The following is a 20,567-nucleotide window of genomic DNA, read 5'->3' on the forward strand; positions in this document are numbered from 1 at the left end:
TCTTGCTGAGGACAAGTGCAATAACATGGACCTTCTAACCACACATTTAAACAAACTTTCCCCAAAAAGATAAAAAAGTATATTCTAAAAATCACATAGGTATATACAGTTCCTTTAGATTTAACTTTGTAAGTGTGTCAATCATGATGAATTTCTTCATTTTTGATATAAATTAAACTTTTCTATGTAGGACATATTTTGTCCCTACTCTCAAGAATCAGTGAAAGATACAAACTGTGTCTGCCCTGTTTGTTTGCTTGTTTGTTAATGAGTGAGATTTGGTTGGAGGGGGTGGGTCCTTGACGTCAGCAGGAGATAAAGTCCAGATATGAGAGGTCAGAGGTCAGAAGATGATCTGATATTAACTCAAGTTATATTGATTATAATAAATGTGATGACATGTTGAAAGTGACAGCAGGAGGTCTGGCCTCTGGACTCTGGGGTCTGGAGGCCTCCAGCCTCAGGCAGCGTCCAGGAGAGAATCCTCCTGAGCAGGTTGGTGACATCACGACCAGTAATGACCAGTTTGCTTTTAAACACGTCACTGTTTGATAGTATTAATCCTGAGGAGTGATAATGGTAGAGGGCTCCCTACATGGATCATCAGTCTGTGCAGGTTAGATGGAGGTGCTCTGTATCTGAACCATTTCCTGTTCAACAGGACGCCATTCAGTCTGCTTGTCTTTCATATGTGAACATGGTTAAATACAGTAAGACAGGCTGTATGGTTGGCAACACTTTAATAAATCATCTTATGTACGCAGATGATTTCTTCTGCCCATATAGTGATGACCTACAACAGCTGATGAAGATTTGTTCCAACTGTGGTGCAGATGTTAAAATATAACGATATAATAAAATAATAATTAATAATAAAAGAGCAACATGACGATTGTTGGAAAATGAGTATTTCCTGAACTTTTTATCTGGTGTTGCTCTGAAAGTGTGTGATGAGATAAAACATCTTGGTCATTATATTGTCAATGATTTATCTGATGATATCTACAGACACAGTGTCACAAGTTGTAACACACACACACACACACACACACACACACACACACATAAAACATCATGAATGTTTTTGTTTGGTCCCCGTGTGTTTCGGCCCAAACAGTTGACGTACAGCACTTGTGAGGACGTTATGATGAAAGACGCAGCCGTCACTTTATTATCAAGGTGGATTTTATTAACACATATTACTATTCTTTCATTAGTAAGGCAACATGTACAGCTTCAAACAGGAGGCGGGGCCTGACAGGGGCCGGGGCGGGGCTTCAGTCTCACAGTTTGGCCTTGTTCATGCGGCTCATGAGTTTCTCCAGTTTCATGGCAAGCGTCATGTCACCTTTGATCCGCAGTTTCCCCGCCATGAAGGCCAGCGTGGGCTTCAGCTTCCCTGAAACAACAAGCAGGAAAACACAACCGTTACCATGGAAACAACAATGACGCAGGGTCCCACTGAGACCATCGCTACGGTTACAGCATCATGTGTCATTCTCAGCATTACTGTGGTGACAGCTCACCTGCAAACATCTTAGTGAAGTCATTGGAGTCCATCGTCATGATGACGTCAGCTTTGACGGGCGGTTGGCCCTGACCAGCGCTGCCAGGGCCGCTCTTCAAGTCCAGGAACCAAACGCCCGAGTGATCTCCTTATATGGACATAAACACTTTCAGGTTAATGACACGCCCACCGGATCTCCTTATATGGACATTCTCCTTCTGACAGATTGTTACCTGACAGGTCAAACTGATAAATGCCCTGCGTTGACTTGACAACATCTTCGTTAATGATTCCTCTGATCACATCAAACGTGCTTTCTATTGGTCCACCGGAGGGAGGTGTGGCTGACGATGATGATGGTGGTTTGAAGGCTGGGGTCGCCCCTGACAACAAGGAAACAAAACCAGGTCAATTCATGAGGTATTTTGTAAATCATACAATATATTTTATAACATTATTCTATGCTGTGATTGGTCGTTCAAAGTTATGGATAACAGTTTCAATTTGTTTTAGTACTGATGGCAACAGTACACTAACAGTATGAAAACACAACATTAGTGCTGGCAGTAGTATTCACAGTATTTGTAGTATCGGCTGCAGCGCTGGCAGTAGTATTTACAGTATTTGTAATGGCAGTAGTATTCACAGTATTTGTAGTATCGGCTGCAGCGCTGGCAGTAGTATTCACAGTATTTATAGTATCGGCTGCGGCGCTGGCAGTAGTATTTACAGTATTTGTCATGGCAGTAGTATTTACAGTATTTGTAGTATCGGCTGCGGAGCTGGCAGTAGTATTTACAGTATTTGTAGTATCGGCTGCGGCGCTGGCAGTAGTATTCACAGTATTTGTAGTATCGGCTGCGGCGCTGGCAGTAGTATTTACAGTATTTGTAGTATCGGCTGCGGCGCTGGCAGTAGTATTCACAGTATTTGTCGTGGCAGTAGTATTCACAGTATTTATAGTATCGGCTGCGGCGCTGGCAGTAGTATTTACAGTATTTGTAGTATCGGCTGCGGCGCTGGCAGTAGTATTCACAGTATTTGTAGTATCAGCTGCGGCGCTGGCAGTAGTATTTACAGTATTTGTAGTATCGGCTGCAGTGCTGGCAGTAGTATTCACAGTATTTGTAGTATCGGCTGCGGTGCTGGCAGTAGTATTTACAGTATTTGTCGTGGCAGTAGTATTCACAGTATTTGTAGTATCAGCTGCAGTACTGGCAGTAGTATTCACAGTATTTGTAATGGCACTAGTATTTACAGTATTTGTAGTGGCAGTAGTATTCACAGTATTTGTAGTATCGGCTGCAGTGCTGGCAGTAGTATTTACAGTATTTGTAATGGCAGTAGTATTTACAGTATTTGTAGTGGCAGTAGTATTCACAGTATTTGTAGTATCGGCTGCAGTGCTGGTAGTAGTATTTACAGTATTTGTCATGGCAGTAGTATTTACAGTATTTGTAGTGGCAGTAGTATTCACAGTATTTGTAGTATCGACTGCAATGCTGGCAGTAGTATTCACAGTATTTGTAGAATCGGCTGCAGTGCTGGCAGTAGTATTTACAGTATTTGTCGTGGCAGTAGTATTTACAGTATTTGTAGTATCGGCTGCAGTGCTGGCAGGAGTATTCACAGTATTTGTAGTATCGGCTGCGGTGCTGGCAGTAGTATTTACAGTATTTGTCGTGGCAGTAGTATTTACAGTATTTGTAGTATCGGCTGCAGTGCTGGCAGTAGTATTTACAGTATTTGTAATGGCAGTAGTATTCACAGTATTTGTAGTATCGGCTGCAGTGCTGGCAGTAGTATTTACAGTATTTGTCATGGCAGTAGTATTTACAGTATTTCTAGTGGCAGTAGTATTCACAGTATTTGTAGTATCGGCTGCAGTGCTGGCAGTAGTATTTACAGTATTTGTCATGGCAGTAGTATTTACAGTATTTGTAGTGGCAGTAGTATTCACAGTATTTGTAGTATCGGCTGCAGTGCTGGCAGTAGTATTCACAGTATTTGTCGTGGCAGTAGTATTTACAGTATTTGTCGTGGCAGTAGTATTTACAGTATTTGTAGTATCGGCTGCAGTGCTGGCAGTAGTATTTACAGTATTTGTAGTATCAGCTGCGGTGCTGGCAGTAGTATTTACAGTATTTGTAGTATCAGCTGCGGTGCTGGCAGTAGTATTTACAGTATTTGTCGTGGCAGTAGTATTCACAGTATTTGTAGTATCGGCTGCAGTGCTGGCAGTAGTATTTACAGTATTTGTCGTGGCAGTAGTATTTACAGTATTTGTAGTATCGGCTGCAGCGCTGGCAGTAGTATTTACAGTATTTGTAGTATCGGCTGCAGTGCTGGCAGTAGTATTTACAGTATTTGTAGTATCAGCTGCGGTGCTGGCAGTAGTATTTACAGTATTTGTCGTGGCAGTAGTATTTACAGTATTTGTAGTATCGGCTGCAGTGCTGGCAGTAGTATTTACAGTATTTGTCATGGCAGTAGTATTTACAGTATTTGCAGTGGCAGTAGTATTCACAGTATTTGTAGTATCGGCTGCAGTGCTGGCAGTAGTATTTACAGTATTTGTCGTGGCAGTAGTATTCACAGTATTTGTAGTATCGGCTGCAGTGCTGGCAGTAGTATTTACAGTATTTGTCATGGCAGTAGTATTTACAGTATTTGTAGTGGCAGTAGTATTCACAGTATTTGTAGTATCGGCTGCAGTGCTGGCAGTAGTATTTACAGTATTTGTCGTGGCAGTAGTATTCACAGTATTTGTCGTGGCAGTAGTATTCACAGTATTTGTAGTATCGGCTGCAGTGCTGGCAGTAGTATTTACAGTATTTGTCGTGGCAGTAGTATTCACAGTATTTGTAGTATCGGCTGCAGTGCTGGCAGTAGTATTTACAGTATTTGTCATGGCAGTAGTATTCACAGTATTTGTAGTGGCAGTAGTATTCACAGTATTTGTAGTATCGGCTGCAGTGCTGGCAGTAGTATTTACAGTATTTGTCGTGGCAGTAGTATTTACAGTATTTGTAGTATCGGCTGCAGTGCTGGCAGTAGTATTTACAGTATTTGTCGTGGCAGTAGTATTCACAGTATTTGTAGTATCGGCTGCAGCGCTGGCAGTAGTATTCACAGTATTTGTCGTGGCAGTAGTATTCACAGTATTTGTAGTATCGGCTGCAGCACTGGCAGTAGTATTCACAGTATTTGTAGTATCGGCTGCAGTGCTGGCAGTAGTATTTACAGTATTTGTAGTATCGGCTGCAGCGCTGGCAGTAGTATTCACAGTATTTGTCGTGGCAGTAGTATTCACAGTATTTATAGTATCGGCTGCGGCGCTGGCAGTAGTATTTACAGTATTTGTAGTATCGGCTGCGGCGCTGGCAGTAGTATTCACAGTATTTGTAGTATCAGCTGCGGCGCTGGCAGTAGTATTTACAGTATTTGTAGTATCGGCTGCAGTGCTGGCAGTAGTATTCACAGTATTTGTAGTATCGGCTGCGGTGCTGGCAGTAGTATTTACAGTATTTGTCGTGGCAGTAGTATTCACAGTATTTGTAGTATCGGCTGCAGTGCTGGCAGTAGTATTCACAGTATTTGTAATGGCACTAGTATTTACAGTATTTGTAGTGGCAGTAGTATTCACAGTATTTGTAGTATCGGCTGCAGTGCTGGCAGTAGTATTTACAGTATTTGTAATGGCAGTAGTATTTACAGTATTTGTAGTGGCAGTAGTATTCACAGTATTTGTAGTATCGGCTGCAGTGCTGGTAGTAGTATTTACAGTATTTGTCATGGCAGTAGTATTTACAGTATTTGTAGTGGCAGTAGTATTCACAGTATTTGTAGTATCGACTGCAGTGCTGGCAGTAGTATTCACAGTATTTGTAGAATCGGCTGCAGTGCTGGCAGTAGTATTTACAGTATTTGTTGTGGAAGTAGTATTTACAGTATTTGTAGTATCGGCTGCAGTGCTGGCAGGAGTATTCACAGTATTTGTAGTATCGGCTGCGGTGCTGGCAGTAGTATTTACAGTATTTGTCGTGGCAGTAGTATTTACAGTATTTGTAGTATCGGCTGCAGTGCTGGCAGTAGTATTTACAGTATTTGTAATGGCAGTAGTATTCACAGTATTTGTAGTATTGGCTGCAGTGCTGGCAGTAGTATTTACAGTATTTGTCATGGCAGTAGTATTTACAGTATTTCTAGTGGCAGTAGTATTCACAGTATTTGTAGTATCGGCTGCAGTGCTGGCAGTAGTATTTACAGTATTTGTCATGGCAGTAGTATTTACAGTATTTGTAGTGGCAGTAGTATTCACAGTATTTGTAGTATCGGCTGCAGTGCTGGCAGTAGTATTCACAGTATTTGTCGTGGCAGTAGTATTTACAGTATTTGTCGTGGCAGTAGTATTTACAATATTTGTAGTATCGGCTGCAGTGCTGGCAGTAGTATTTACAGTATTTGTAGTATCAGCTGCGGTGCTGGCAGTAGTATTTATAGTATTTGTAGTATCAGCTGCGGTGCTGGCAGTAGTATTTACAGTATTTGTCGTGGCAGTAGTATTCACAGTATTTGTAGTATCGACTGCAGTGCTGGCAGTAGTATTTACAGTATTTGTCGTGGCAGTAGTATTTACAGTATTTGTAGTATCGGCTGCAGCGCTGGCAATAGTATTTACAGTATTTGTAGTATCGGCTGCAGTGCTGGCAGTAGTATTTACAGTATTTGTAGTATCAGCTGCGGTGCTGGCAGTAGTATTTACAGTATTTGTCGTGGCAGTAGTATTTACAGTATTTGTAGTATCGGCTGCAGTGCTGGCAGTAGTATTTACAGTATTTGTCATGGCAGTAGTATTTACAGTATTTGCAGTGGCAGTAGTATTCACAGTATTTGTAGTATCGGCTGCAGTGCTGGCAGTAGTATTTACAGTATTTGTCATGGTAGTAGTATTTACAGTATTTGTAGTGGCAGTAGTATTCACAGTATTTGTAGTATCGGCTGCAGTGCTGGCAGTAGTATTCACAGTATTTGTAGTATCGGCTGCAGTGCTGGCAGTAGTATTTACAGTATTTGTCGTGGCAGTAGTATTTACAGTATTTGTAGTATCGGCTGCAGTGCTGGCAGTAGTATTTACAGTATTTGTCATGGCAGTAGTATTTACAGTATTTGTAGTGGCAGTAGTATTCACAGTATTTGTAGTATCGGCTGCAGTGCTGGCAGTAGTATTTACAGTATTTGTCGTGGCAGTAGTATTCACAGTATTTGTCGTGGCAGTAGTATTCACAGTATTTGTAGTATCGGCTGCAGTGCTGGCAGTAGTATTTACAGTATTTGTCGTGGCAGTAGTATTCACAGTATTTGTAGTATCGGCTGCAGTGCTGGCAGTAGTATTTACAGTATTTGTCATGGCAGTAGTATTCACAGTATTTGTAGTGGCAGTAGTATTCACAGTATTTGTAGTATCGGCTGCAGTGCTGGCAGTAGTATTTACAGTATTTGTCGTGGCAGTAGTATTTACAGTATTTGTAGTATCGGCTGCAGTGCTGGCAGTAGTATTTACAGTATTTGTCGTGGCAGTAGTATTCACAGTATTTGTAGTATCGGCTGCAGCGCTGGCAGTAGTATTCACAGTATTTGTCGTGGCAGTAGTATTCACAGTATTTGTAGTATCGGCTGCAGCACTGGCAGTAGTATTCACAGTATTTGTAGTATCGGCTGCAGCGCTGGCAGTAGTATTTACAGTATTTGTAGTATCGGCTGCAGCGCTGGCAGTAGTATTCACAGTATTTGTCGTGGCAGTAGTATTCACAGTATTTGTAGTATCGGCTGCAGCGCTGGCAGTAGTATTTACAGTATTTGTAGTATCGGCTGCAGCGTTGGCAGTAGTATTTACAGTATTTGTAGTATCGGCTGCAGCGCTGGCAGTAGTATTCACAGTATTTGTCGTGGCAGTAGTATTTACAGTATTTGTAGTATCGGCTGCAGCGCTGGCAGTAGTATTTACAGTATTTGTAGTATCAGCTGCAGCGCTGGCAGTAGTATTCACAGTATTTGTTGTGGCAGTAGTATTTAGAGTATTTGTAGTATCGGCTGCAGCGCTGGCAGTAGCATTTACAGTATTTGTAGTATCAGCTGCAGCGCTGGCAGTAGTATTCACAGTATTTGTCATGGCAGTAGTATTTACAGTATTTGTAGTATCAGCTGCAGCGCTGGCAGTAGTATTCACAGTATTTGTCGTGGCAGTAGTATTCACAGTATTTGTAGTATCGGCTGCAGCGCTGGCAGTAGTATTTACAGTATTTGTAGTATCGGCTGCAGTGCTGGCAGTAGTATTTACAGTATTTGTCGTGGCAGTAGTATTCACAGTATTTGTAGTATCAGCTGCAGCGCTGGCAGTAGTATTTACAGTATTTGTAGTATCGGCTGCAGCGCTGGCAGTAGTATTTACAGTATTTGTAGTATTGGCTGCAGCGCTGGCAGTAGTATTTACAGTATTTGTAGTATCGGCTGTAGCGCTGGCAGTAGTATTTACAGTATTTGTCATGGCAGTAGTATTTACAGTATTTGTAGTATCGGCTGCAGCGCTGGCAGTAGTATTTACAGTATTTGTAGTATCGGCTGCAGCGCTGGCAGTAGTATTTACAGTATTTGTAGTATCGGCTGCAGTGCTGGCAGTAGTATTCACAGTATTTGTCGTGGCAGTAGTATTTACAGTATTTGTAGTATCGGCTGCAGCGCTGGCAGTAGTATTCACAGTATTTGTAGTATCGGCTGCAGTGCTGGCAGTAGTATTTACAGTATTTGTCGTGGCAGTAGTATTCACAGTATTTGTAGTATCGGCTGCAGTGCTGGCAGTAGTATTCACAGTATTTGTAGTATCGGCTGCAGTGCTGGCAGTAGTATTCACAGTATTTGTCGTGGCAGTAGTATTCACAGTATTTGTAGTATCGGCTGCAGTGCTGGCAGTAGTATTCACAGTATTTGTCGTGGCAGTAGTATTCACAGTATTTGTAGTATCGGCTGCAGTGCTGGCAGTAGTATTCACAGTATTTGTCGTGGCAGTAGTATTCACAGTATTTGTAGTATCGGCTGCAGTGCTGGCAGTAGTATTTACAGTATTTGTCGTGGCAGTAGTATTCACAGTATTTGTAGTATCGGCTGCAGTGCTGGCAGTAGTATTCACAGTATTTGTCGTGGCAGTAGTATTCACAGTATTTGTAGTATCGGCTGCAGCGCTGGCAGTAGTATTCACAGTATTTGTAGTATCGGCTGCAGCGCTGGCAGAAGTATTTACAGTATTTGTAGTATTGGCTGCAGCGCTGGCAGCAGTATTCACAGTATTTGTAGTATCGGCTGCAGCGCTGGCAGTAGTATTTACAGCATTTGTAGTATCAGCTGCAGCGCTGGCAGTAGTATTCACAGTATTTGTCGTGGCAGTAGTATTTACAGTATTTGTAATATCGGCTGCAGCGCTGGCAGTAGTATTCATAGTATTTGTAGTATCGGCTGCAGCGCTGGCAGTAGTATTTACAGTATTTGTAGTATCGGCTGCAGCGCTGGCAGTAGTATTCACAGTATTTGTAGTATCAGCTGCAGCGCTGGCAGTAGTATTTACAGTATTTGTAGTATCGGCTGCAGCGCTGGCAGTAGTATTCACAGTATTTGTCGTGGCAGTAGTATTCACAGTATTTGTAGTATCGGCTGCAGCGCTGGCAGTAGTATTTACAGTATTTGTAGTATCGGCTGCAGTGCTGGCAGTAGTATTTACAGTATTTGTCGTGGCAGTAGTATTCACAGTATTTGTAGTATCGGCTGCAGCGCTGGCAGTAGTATTTACAGTATTTGTAGTATCGGCTGCAGCGCTGGCAGTAGTATTTACAGTATTTGTAGTATTGGCTGCAGCGCTGGCAGTAGTATTTACAGTATTTGTAGTATCGGCTGTAGCGCTGGCAGTAGTATTTACAGTATTTGTCATGGCAGTAGTATTTACAGTATTTGTAGTATCGGCTGCAGCGCTGGCAGTAGTATTTACAGTATTTGTAGTATCGGCTGCAGCGCTGGCAGTAGTATTTACAGTATTTGTAGTATCGGCTGCAGTGCTGGCAGTAGTATTCACAGTATTTGTCGTGGCAGTAGTATTTACAGTATTTGTAGTATCGGCTGCAGCGCTGGCAGTAGTATTCACAGTATTTGTAGTATCGGCTGCAGTGCTGGCAGTAGTATTTACAGTATTTGTCGTGGCAGTAGTATTCACAGTATTTGTAGTATCGGCTGCAGTGCTGGCAGTAGTATTCACAGTATTTGTAGTATCGGCTGCAGTGCTGGCAGTAGTATTCACAGTATTTGTCGTGGCAGTAGTATTCACAGTATTTGTAGTATCGGCTGCAGTGCTGGCAGTAGTATTCACAGTATTTGTCGTGGCAGTAGTATTCACAGTATTTGTAGTATCGGCTGCAGTGCTGGCAGTAGTATTCACAGTATTTGTCGTGGCAGTAGTATTCACAGTATTTGTAGTATCGGCTGCAGTGCTGGCAGTAGTATTCACAGTATTTGTCGTGGCAGTAGTATTCACAGTATTTGTAGTATCGGCTGCAGTGCTGGCAGTAGTATTTACAGTATTTGTCGTGGCAGTAGTATTCACAGTATTTGTAGTATCGGCTGCAGTGCTGGCAGTAGTATTCACAGTATTTGTCGTGGCAGTAGTATTCACAGTATTTGTAGTATCGGCTGCAGCGCTGGCAGTAGTATTCACAGTATTTGTAGTATCGGCTGCAGCGCTGGCAGTAGTATTTACAGTATTTGTAGTATTGGCTGCAGCGCTGGCAGCAGTATTCACAGTATTTGTAGTATCGGCTGCAGCGCTGGCAGTAGTATTTACAGCATTTGTAGTATCAGCTGCAGCGCTGGCAGTAGTATTCACAGTATTTGTCGTGGCAGTCGTATTTACAGTATTTGTAATATCGGCTGCAGCGCTGGCAGTAGTATTCATAGTATTTGTAGTATCGGCTGCAGCGCTGGCAGTAGTATTTACAGTATTTGTAGTATCGGCTGCAGCGCTGGCAGTAGTATTCACAGTATTTGTAGTATCAGCTGCAGCGCTGGCAGTAGTATTTACAGTATTTGTAGTATCGGCTGCAGCGCTGGCAGTAGTATTCACAGTATTTGTCGTGGCAGTAGTATTCACAGTATTTGTAGTATCGGCTGCAGCGCTGGCAGTAGTATTCACAGTATTTGTCGTGGCAGTAGTATTCACAGTATTTGTAGTATCGGCTGCAGCGCTGGCAGTAGTATTTACAGTATTTGTAGTATCGGCTGCAGCGCTGGCAGTAGTATTTACAGTATTTGTAGTATCAGCTGCAGTGCTGGCAGTAGTATTCACAGTATTTGTTGTGGCAGTAGTATTCACAGTATTTGTAGTACCGGCTGCAGTGCTGGCAGTAGTATTTACAGTATTTGTAGTATCGGCTGCAGCGCTGGCAGTAGTATTTACAGTATTTGTAGTATCGGCTGCAGCGCTGGCAGCAGTATTCACAGTATTTGTCGTGGCAGTAGTATTTACAGTATTTGTAGTATCGGCTGCAGCGCTGGCAGTAGTATTTACAGTATCTGTAGTATCGGCTGCAGCGCTGGCAGTAGTATTTACAGTATCTGTAGTATCGGCTGCAGTGCTGGCAGTAGTATTTACAGTATTTGTAGTATCGGCTGCAGCGCTGGCAGTAGTATTTACAGTATTTGTAGTATCGGCTGCAGTGCTGGCAGTAGTATTCACAGTATTTGTCGTGGCAGTAGTATTCACAGTATTTGTAGTATCGGCTGCAGCGCTGGCAGTAGTATTTACAGTATTTGTAGTATCGGCTGCAGCGCTGGCAGTAGTATTCACAGTATTTGTCGTGGCAGTAGTATTTAGAGTATTTGTAGTATCGGCTGCAGCGTTGGCAGTAGTATTTACAGTATTTGTAGTATCGGCTGCAGCGCTGGCAGTAGTATTCACAGTATTTGTCGTGGCAGTAGTATTTACAGTATTTGTAGTATCGGCTGCAGCGCTGGCAGTAGTATTTACAGTATTTGTAGTATCAGCTGCAGCACTGGCAGTAGTATTCACAGTATTTGTCGTGGCAGTAGTATTTACAGTATTTGTAGTATCGGCTGCAGCGCTGGCAATAGTATTTACAGTATTTGTAGTATCGGCTGCAGCGCTGGCAGTAGTATTCACAGTATTTGTAGTATCGGCTGCAGTGCTGGCAGTAGTATTTACAGTATTTGTCGTGGCAGTAGTATTCACAGTATTTGTAGTATCGGCTGCAGTGCTGGCAGTAGTATTCACAGTATTTGTAGTATCGGCTGCAATGCTGGCAGTAGTATTCACAGTATTTGTCGTGGCAGTAGTATTCACAGTATTTGTAGTATCGGCTGCAGCGCTGGCAGTAGTATTTACAGTATTTGTAGTGTCTGTAGTATTTACCGTGTTGCTCCATCTGTTTGGCCAGCGCCTCCGGTGCTTCGTCCAGAAAGAAGTCTGGCAGCAGGGGGTGACCTGTCGACCAATCAGAGACCACCGTCAGTACCATATGACAGCAAGTGGAAATGCGAGGTCAGCGTTAGAATAGAATATGCCTTTATTGTCATCGTGTAAGTACTACAAGGAAATTACAGGGGGCTCATCGCAGTGTAATTTCGTTTTAGTACTGACAATAAAGGCATAGCTTAGTTAGCATGTGTCACCTGGCAGGACGGCGTACTGATCGAAGTCTTTGACTCCCTGTTCCTTCAGGATGTCCTCGTCCACTACGAAGTGACCCGTGTAGTCCTTTGAACAGGACAGGATGGCGTAGGCGGCGTCCGCCATGATGTCAGCTGTGCGACACTGTTTACTGATGCCCTCTCCACCCAACATGTCCATAGCTGCTGTCTGGATCGCTACGGCAACAACACACAGGTCAGAGCAGGGTTAGCATCATCTGTTAGCATGCTAGTTTACTATAAGAGTCTATGAGGAATCTGTCAGCATGCTAATTTACTATGAGCCTGTTAGCACGCTAATTTACTACGAGGAGTTTGTTAGCATGCTAATTTACTATAAGAGTCTTTGAGGAGTCTGTTAGCATGCTAACATTTAGCCACTGACCGGTTTTAGGCCAAAGGGCGTTGACAGCAATTTGACCTCTGAACTCTTCAGCCATTCCCAGGACGCACATGGACATGCCATACTTCGCCATGGTGTACGCTGAACACCAAAACAAAAAAGAGAAGAGTTATTTCTGCACAGGTCTATGATGGGATGTTGGCTGGTCAGTTGCTATGGTAACCTGTGTGGTTCTTGAACCAGACGGGGTTGAGGTTGAGCGGAGGCGACAGGTTCAGGATGTGAGGATTTTGACTCTTCAGCAGGTGAGGGATGACCAGCTTAGACCTGAAACATACAGATGTTCGTTAACTGAAGCTCATTAACTGATGTTCGTTAACTGAAGCTCATTAACTGATCTTGTTAACTGAGCGCATTAATAAAAGTTCAGATACCGCGGCATGTTTATTTCTAAGGAACTTGTTGTTGACTAACATTAAACACTGCGGCTCATTAATAAAATCATGTTAGCAACACACATCAACACCTTATGAAGAGCCACTTGCAGACACAGCTAGGTAACAACTGCACGTTTATTGAGACTTGTTAACTGAAGTTAAGTGAAGCTCGTTGGCAGTAACCTGTCACCTGTAAGTTAAGATCAATAACTGCAGCTAGAAATCAGTGTGTGTGTGTGTGTGTGTGTGTGTGTGTGTGTGTGTTCAGTACGTCAGGTAAGTCCCTCTCAGGTTGATTCCCAGCATCAGGTCGACCTTCTTCATGGGCGTCTCCAGAGTTCCTGTCAGACTGATGGCGCTGGCGTTGTTCACCAGGATGTCGATTCCTGCCAATCAGACACGAGCATAGTGATGACACAGCGTCAGGCTCAGACTGAGCGGCACCACACACATGCTGACACACAAGTTTCTTTATAATATATATATATATATATATATATATATATATATATATATATATATATATATATACACACAGTACAGGCCAAAAGTTTGGACACACCTTCTCATTCAATGCGTTTTCTTTATTTTCATGACTATTTACATTGTAGATTCTCACTGAAGGCATCAAAACTATGAATGAACACATGTGGAGTTATGTACTTAACAAAAAAAGGTGAAATAACTGAAAACATGTTTTATATTCTAGTTTCTTCAAAATAGCCACCCTTTGCTCTGATTACTGCTTTGCACACTCTTGGCATTCTCTCCATGAGCTTCAAGAGGTAGTCACCTGAAATGGTTTCCACTTCACAGGTGTGCCTTATCAGGGTTAATTAGTGGAATTTCTTGCTTTATCAATGGGGTTGGGACCATCAGTTGTGTTGTGCAGAAGTCAGGTTAATACACAGCCGACAGCCCTATTGGACAACTGTTAAAATTCATATTATGGCAAGAACCAATCAGCTAACTAAAGAAAAACCAGTGGCCATCATTACTTTAAGAAATGAAGGTCAGTCAGTCCGGAAAATTGCAAAAACTTTAAATGTGTCCCCAAGTGGAGTCGCAAAAACCATCAAGCGCTACAACCAAACTGGCACACATGAGGACCGACCCAGGAAAGGAAGACCAAGAGTCACCTCTGCTTCTGAGGATAAGTTCATCCGAGTCACCAGCCTCAGAAATGGCAAGTTAACAGCAGCTCAGATCAGAGACCAGATGAATGCCACACAGAGTTCTAGCAGCAGACCCATCTCTAGAACAACTGTTAAGAGGAGACTGCGCCAATCAGGCCTTCATGGTCAAATAGCTGCTAGGAAACCACTGCTAAGGAGAGGCAACAAGCAGAAGAGATTTGTTTGGGCCAAGAAACACAAGGAATGGACATTAGACCAGTGGAAATCTGTGCTTTGGTCTGATGAGTCCAAATTTGAGATCTTTGGTTCCAACCGCCGTGTCTTTGTGAGACGCAGAAAAGGTGAACGGATGGATTCCACATGCCTGGTTCCCACTGTGAAGCATGGAGGAGGAGGTGTGATGGTGTGGGGGTGTTTTGCTGGTGACACTGTTGGGGATTTATTCAAAATTGAAGGCACACTGAACCAGCATGGCTACCACAGCATCCTGCAGCGACATGCCATCCCATCCGGTTTGCGTTTAGTTGGACGATCATTTATTTTTCAACAGGACAATGACCCCAAACACACCTCCAGGCTGTGTAAGGGCTATTTGACCAAGAAGGAGAGTGATGGAGTGCTGCGGCAGATGACCTGGCCTCCACAGTCACCGGACCTGAACCCAATCCAGATGGTTTGGGGTGAGCTGGACCGCAGAGTGAAGGCAAAGGGGCCAACAAGTGCTAAACACCTCTGGGAACTCCTTCAAGACTGTTGGAAAACCATTTCAGGTGACTACCTCTTGAAGCTCATGGAGAGAATGCCAAGAGTGTGCAAAGCAGTAATCAGAGCAAAGGGTGGCTATTTTGAAGAAACTAGAATATAAAACATGTTTTCAGTTATTTCACCTTTTTTTGTTAAGTACATAACTCCACATGTGTTCATTCATAGTTTTGATGCCTTCAGTGAGAATCTACAATGTAAATAGTCATGAAAATAAAGAAAACGCGTTGAATGAGAAGGTGTGTCCAAACTTTTGGCCTGTACTGTATATACACACACATATATATATACATATATATATATATATATATATATACATATATATATATATATATATATATACATATATATGTATATATATATATATATATATATATATATATATATATATATATATATATATATATATACATATATATATATATATATATATATATATATACATATATACATATATATACATACATATATATATATATATATATATATATATATATAACAATAAACGTTGTGTGTTTTTGTTTTAGATTTAAACAGGATGATGAAAACAGCAACCTCCTGTGGCCGTCTACGGTACGCCGTTTTTAAAGCATTAAAGTCGTTGATCTTTAATTTGTCTCATTTCCTGTTGTGGAGTTTTGCTGTCTGCCCAGGTCATCTCTGATGTTTTTATTCAACACTGTAAAAAATGTCGTCATACCTCCAAACTTGTCGACAGCTTTCTGAACAGCCTCGTCGACCTGCTTCTCATCACGGATGTCGACGACACAAGCCAACGCTTTCCCTCCTGCTGCCTCCACTGAAACAAGAAACACACACAGAGCACGTGAGAACATGACAGGGATGCAACCACGACCTTTCATCACGCCGCTGTTGCTTCTTTATACAGAACCTAACAACACTGGCATGATGCTGCCCCGACGTTTGGAACAAAGCCTGTAAAAAAAAAAGACACCATCACGTAACCATAGTGACGTGACACATCAGTTTGTGGGTGTTTTAAAGCCTCAATTTCAGCACCTCAGCTGTCACCATATTGGTTTGTGGAGCCAGGAGTGACCATATATGGATAGGGGGTGGAGCTAACACTAGCTGCTAGCCTGTTAGCTCCTCACCCTCCTGAGCAGCGGTGTAGATGGTTCCGGGGAGTTTGGGGTGGGGTTCGGCAGTCTTGGCAGCGATGATGATGTTGGCACCGTCTCTGGCGGCCTTCAGAGCGATGGCTTTACCGATCCCTCGGCTCGCTCCGGTGATGAAGAGCGTGCAGCCGGCTAACTTCCTGTAACAGAAAGAAGACGTGGGTCTTTGCTGTTGTGCAGTGGCAGACAGATTATGGTGTGTCTGAACAGAGACATGTTCAACGTGCAGGCCGGCCGCCAGCTCTCCCACATCTCTTCATTTATTCATCTCCTTTACAAATGATTTACGATCAATTCGACTGATCATGATTAAAGAACAACATATAAACTTTATTAATACAAAAACATGTCGCAGATTTTTGCGCTGACAGATGGTGAAACCTGACGATGAAGGTGAGACGAAGATGACATGACTACATGTGACGTAGTCTCATGAGAACATGAAAATTCTTTCTTTTTAAAATAATAAGAAAATAAGAGTTTATTTGCAGTGTCGTCGTGATGAGTGTTTGACAGTTAATGTTTGACTCCCTGAGGCTTTTCCCCGCTGTGAGCGAGGCTGTGAGAGGAGCTGTGAGAGGAGCTGTGAGCGAGGCTGTGAGAGGAGCTGTGAGCGGAGCTGTGAGAGGAGCTGTGAGAGGAGCTGTGAGCGAGGCTGTGAGAGGAGCTGTGAGCGGAGCTGTGAGAGGAGCTGTGAGCGGAGCTGTGAGAGGAGCTGTGAGAGCTGTGAGCGGAGCTGTGAGAGGAGCTGTGAGAGGAGCTGTGAGCGGAGCTGTGAGCGGAGCTGTGAGCGAGGCTGTGAGAGGAGCTGTGAGCGGAGCTGTGAGCGGAGCTGTGAGAGGAGCTGTGAGAGCTGTGAGCGGAGCTGTGAGAGGAGCTGTGAGAGGAGCTGTGAGCGGAGCTGTGAGAGGAGCTGTGAGAGGAGCTGTGAGAGGAGCTGTGAGCGGAGCTGTGAGAGGAGCTGTGAGCGGAGCTGTGAGAGGAGCTGTGAGCGGAGCTGTGAGAGGAGCTGTGAGAGGAGCTGTGAGCGGAGCTGTGAGCAGAGCTGTGAGAGGAGCTGTGAGCGGAGCTGTGAGCGAGGCTGTGAGAGGAGCTGTGAGAGCTGTGAGCGAGGCTGTGAGAGGAGCTGTGAGCGAGGCTGTGAGCGAGGCTGTGAGAGGAGCTGTGAGCGGAGCTGTGAGCGGAGCTGTGAGCGAGGCTGTGAGAGGAGCTGTGAGCGGAGCTGTGAGAGGAGCTGTGAGCGGAGCTGTGAGCGGAGCTGTGAGAGGAGCTGTGAGCGGAGCTGTGAGCGGAGCTGTGAGCGAGGCTGTGAGAGGAGCTGTGAGCGAGGCTGTGAGAGGAGCTGTGAGCGGAGCTGTGAGCGAGGCTGTGAGCGGAGCTGTGAGAGGAGCTGTGAGCGGAGCTGTGAGCGAGGCTGTGAGAGGAGCTGTGAGCGAGGCTGTGAGCGAGACTGTGAGAGGAGCTGTGAGAGGAGCTGTGAGAGGAGCTGTGAGAGGAGCTGTGAGTTTGAGGCGTACTGAGCCACAGGCTGTAAACTGTCGTTTTTCCTGTTTGCTGTCAGTTGATGGTTGCTGTGTGAGGTGTTTGCACAGTCTGCAGGCTGTTTGCTTCTCTGATGTCCAGCTGAACATTTAAAACAGTTTCTTTCTTCCTGAAGGCAGAGCTGAAGTCTCTGACACACACACACACACACACACACACACACACACACAAACTGTTTCATATGTTAGAGCAGAAAAACCAACAGTGACGTCATCGCTCACCGAACTCTGCAGAGGAAAATGTCACTTTTAAAATGACTTGGTTGAATAAGACCGAGCAGACCGAGCATGACTGAACATCGTGCGGTTTGTGACGCAAAAGAGTTGATGACCGTTCGACGAGCCGGTTGCACCACCTCTCACTAAGTGTTTACTAATCTTAGTAAAAGTTTAAGTGTTTACTAAATCAAGATTTAGTCATTACTAAATTAAAATGGGTTGCACCAATTTTACTAGGAATCACGTAGAGCTAGTAATTAATAAGTGTTTACTAAATATTTACACCTACCCTAAGGGTTGTGTAACTGTTACCTAGTTACCTAGTTTGCCGACACAGGATCAAAACCAACTGAAGAAAACAGCAACTATGGCTTGTTTAGAGAGGCTTGCTCTACAAAACAGAGAACCTGCCGTTAGGAAAAGGGTTTTGAGAGACCGAAACCACCCTTTGGATGTGTACGATGACTTTGATATTTACTGTCGGTACCAGTTTATATATATATATATATATATATATATATATATATATATATATATACACATATATATTCTTTGTGTGTGGAATATAACCACTGGTATTCCTCTGACTTCATGTGTGTTTATGTACCATCTTAAATCCTTGTTAATGTAATGTTTCATTGTTTATCTATCTGTTTTTTCGCTCTCCTTTCATAACGTTAATGTTTGCATATCTGCCGACCGTGTTTTCGGGATTTTTTTCTGGTGTTCCGAGGGCAACCCCTGTATTTGACGTCACAGCGCTATGAACTGTGGGTAATTTCCTTACCTCAAGTCTGCATCGATGCTGACCTACGGTAAGGGGGCATAAAGGGCTCACTCACTGACTGACTGACTTGACGACTTGACAATGGGACAGCCCTCACACACTCACGCACTTCACATGAACGCACCTCTAAGTCAGTGAGTCTGTAAGGGATCGGATTGGAATTGGGCCTATCTTGCCCGGCTGCGCCCAGCTGTTCCTGTGTACATTCTGCTCCGCACGCTGATTGGGTAGCCAAGTTGTTGTCGTCACGTCATGCGACTAGTAACCAGTGTTGCCAAGTCCGCTTATTGTAAGCAGCGTTTTTTTTGGTCTCTAAAGCGTAGTTGCTTATTTGGGCTTGTTCCCAGCTCCATAATAAGCTGTCAAGCATATATTTTCAATATGTTATTTAAACGTAGGATAGTTAGCTTTGCCTGTTCCCTCTGTCCCTCCCTTTCCCCATACACACAGGAGACAGCAGAGTTTTTCCCACCCGCATCCTGCTTCTAATTGACTCTGACCCTTATGCAACGAGTACTAGCCAATCAGAGGCAGAGCAGGGTAATGTGTTTTTTCCTGGTTAGGAAAACGTCAGTCCTGTAACTAAAAGAAAAAAGTTAGATGAGTGCATAAAAAGCAATAATAAATAAAGACTTTGTGAATTCAGGGTGATATTTATTTGTGTGTGCAAATTTTAATTATCAGAGGTTTACTGTGTATATAATGTACTTGGTACATCAGCCTATATTTGATATCCCATCTGTTTTCTAATGTTAATAATGTTAAAAGGTGGTTTAACTCCCTCTTGTGGTCATTGTCCTGAAGCTCAGGGGGGAGAAAAATAAATAAACTGTGTACTGTGGGTACAGTTTTGCAAAACTGCGCACAGTTTACTTATCTGTCCACATGGATGTAAATTGATCATCTGTACCCACAGTTTAAAATCTGTCCCCACGGACTGTAAAACCGTGCACACAGTTTATTTATCTTTCTCTCCCCGGAACCTCGGGGGGCTCCGTAGAAAAAGTCGCTTGTTTTGGGCTTGTTTTCACAGGTCTGGTTGCTTATTTGCCTCGCGAGATCTGGCAACACTGCTAGTAACCACTTACGCATCTACTAGATACGGGATTGCGTAAACTGGTCTGGTGCAACCGAAATTAGTAAACAATTAGTTGCAAACTAGCTAGTAATTCCTAAGGGTTTAGTAATTACTAAATCCTGACTTTAGTAGAGAGATACACCAAACTGGTGCAACCCCACCCTGCTGGTACCGTCGTGATACAGACGGTTTTACTGGACTAGAATCTCTGTTCTTAAACGACGGCTGACATCATTATCATTCAGCCTGCAGCAGCAGTCAAACGCTCAGTTAGAACAGTTAGATAATGAGGCGCTGGAAAGCAAACGCCGCTGTCACCAAACTCTGTAGGAAAAGTCTTAAACTTTCAGCGTGTCTCCCTCCATCAGAGGACAAAAGACAGACGAAGCAGGAACTGCAACAGTGCCTGAAGGAGAACTGTCCACTGCTCAGTTCGGCGTTAATCCTGTCCCAGACTGAGGGTTCTACATGGACTAAAGTCCGGTCTGATTCCCGGAGTCCTTCTCGGTGTTGTACCGAGCGCTTGTGTTAAATGAGCGGTATATGTGAACGGAGTTCCCCGTGTCAGTGAACTCACCCTGTGTTCCGCAGCATCGTGTCGGAGGTTAAAGCTTCTGATGAAGAGTCACAGCCCGTCGTCTTCCTCACCTTTCACCCACTTCAAGACGCTTGAGTCAACAGGAAGTTATGGATCAACTACACTACTCCACTTCCGGTCTGCAGACAAAGATGCACGAGGATCAATGAGATGTTTGACTCGCGACTTTTATTTGACTGTTGTGATGAAGGTGTCACCGGACTGTACCTTCATCATTATCATCGTCATCGTCATGCTTTATTCTTCATCATCACAGATCCTGGGGAAGCGTTGACCC

General features: G+C 43.6%; 2 protein-coding genes across 2 annotated transcripts; both read right to left on the reverse strand.

Annotated features, from left to right (window-relative positions):
* Positions 1-1,167: 1,167 nt before the first annotated feature.
* On the reverse strand, positions 1,168-20,427 carry hsdl2 (hydroxysteroid dehydrogenase like 2). Its single transcript, XM_078161937.1, has 11 exons — positions 20,270-20,427; positions 16,044-16,207; positions 15,629-15,727; positions 13,302-13,416; positions 12,817-12,920; positions 12,636-12,734; positions 12,233-12,427; positions 11,973-12,044; positions 1,741-1,890; positions 1,527-1,655; positions 1,168-1,399 (listed from the first exon to the last, which is right to left on the reverse strand). Exons 1-11 carry the CDS (start codon positions 20,284-20,286, stop codon positions 1,284-1,286), a joined length of 1,260 nt encoding a protein of 419 aa, XP_078018063.1. The 5' UTR covers positions 20,287-20,427; the 3' UTR covers positions 1,168-1,283.
* On the reverse strand, positions 16,214-20,255 carry LOC144458727 (uncharacterized). The gene has a single exon (XM_078161938.1). It carries the CDS (start codon positions 17,696-17,698, stop codon positions 16,481-16,483), a length of 1,218 nt encoding a protein of 405 aa, XP_078018064.1. The 5' UTR covers positions 17,699-20,255; the 3' UTR covers positions 16,214-16,480.
* Positions 20,428-20,567: the final 140 nt, after the last annotated feature.

The sequence above is a fragment of the Epinephelus lanceolatus genome, chromosome 19, assembly GCF_041903045.1.
Source record: "Epinephelus lanceolatus isolate andai-2023 chromosome 19, ASM4190304v1, whole genome shotgun sequence".
Lineage (NCBI taxonomy): Eukaryota > Metazoa > Chordata > Actinopteri > Perciformes > Serranidae > Epinephelus > Epinephelus lanceolatus.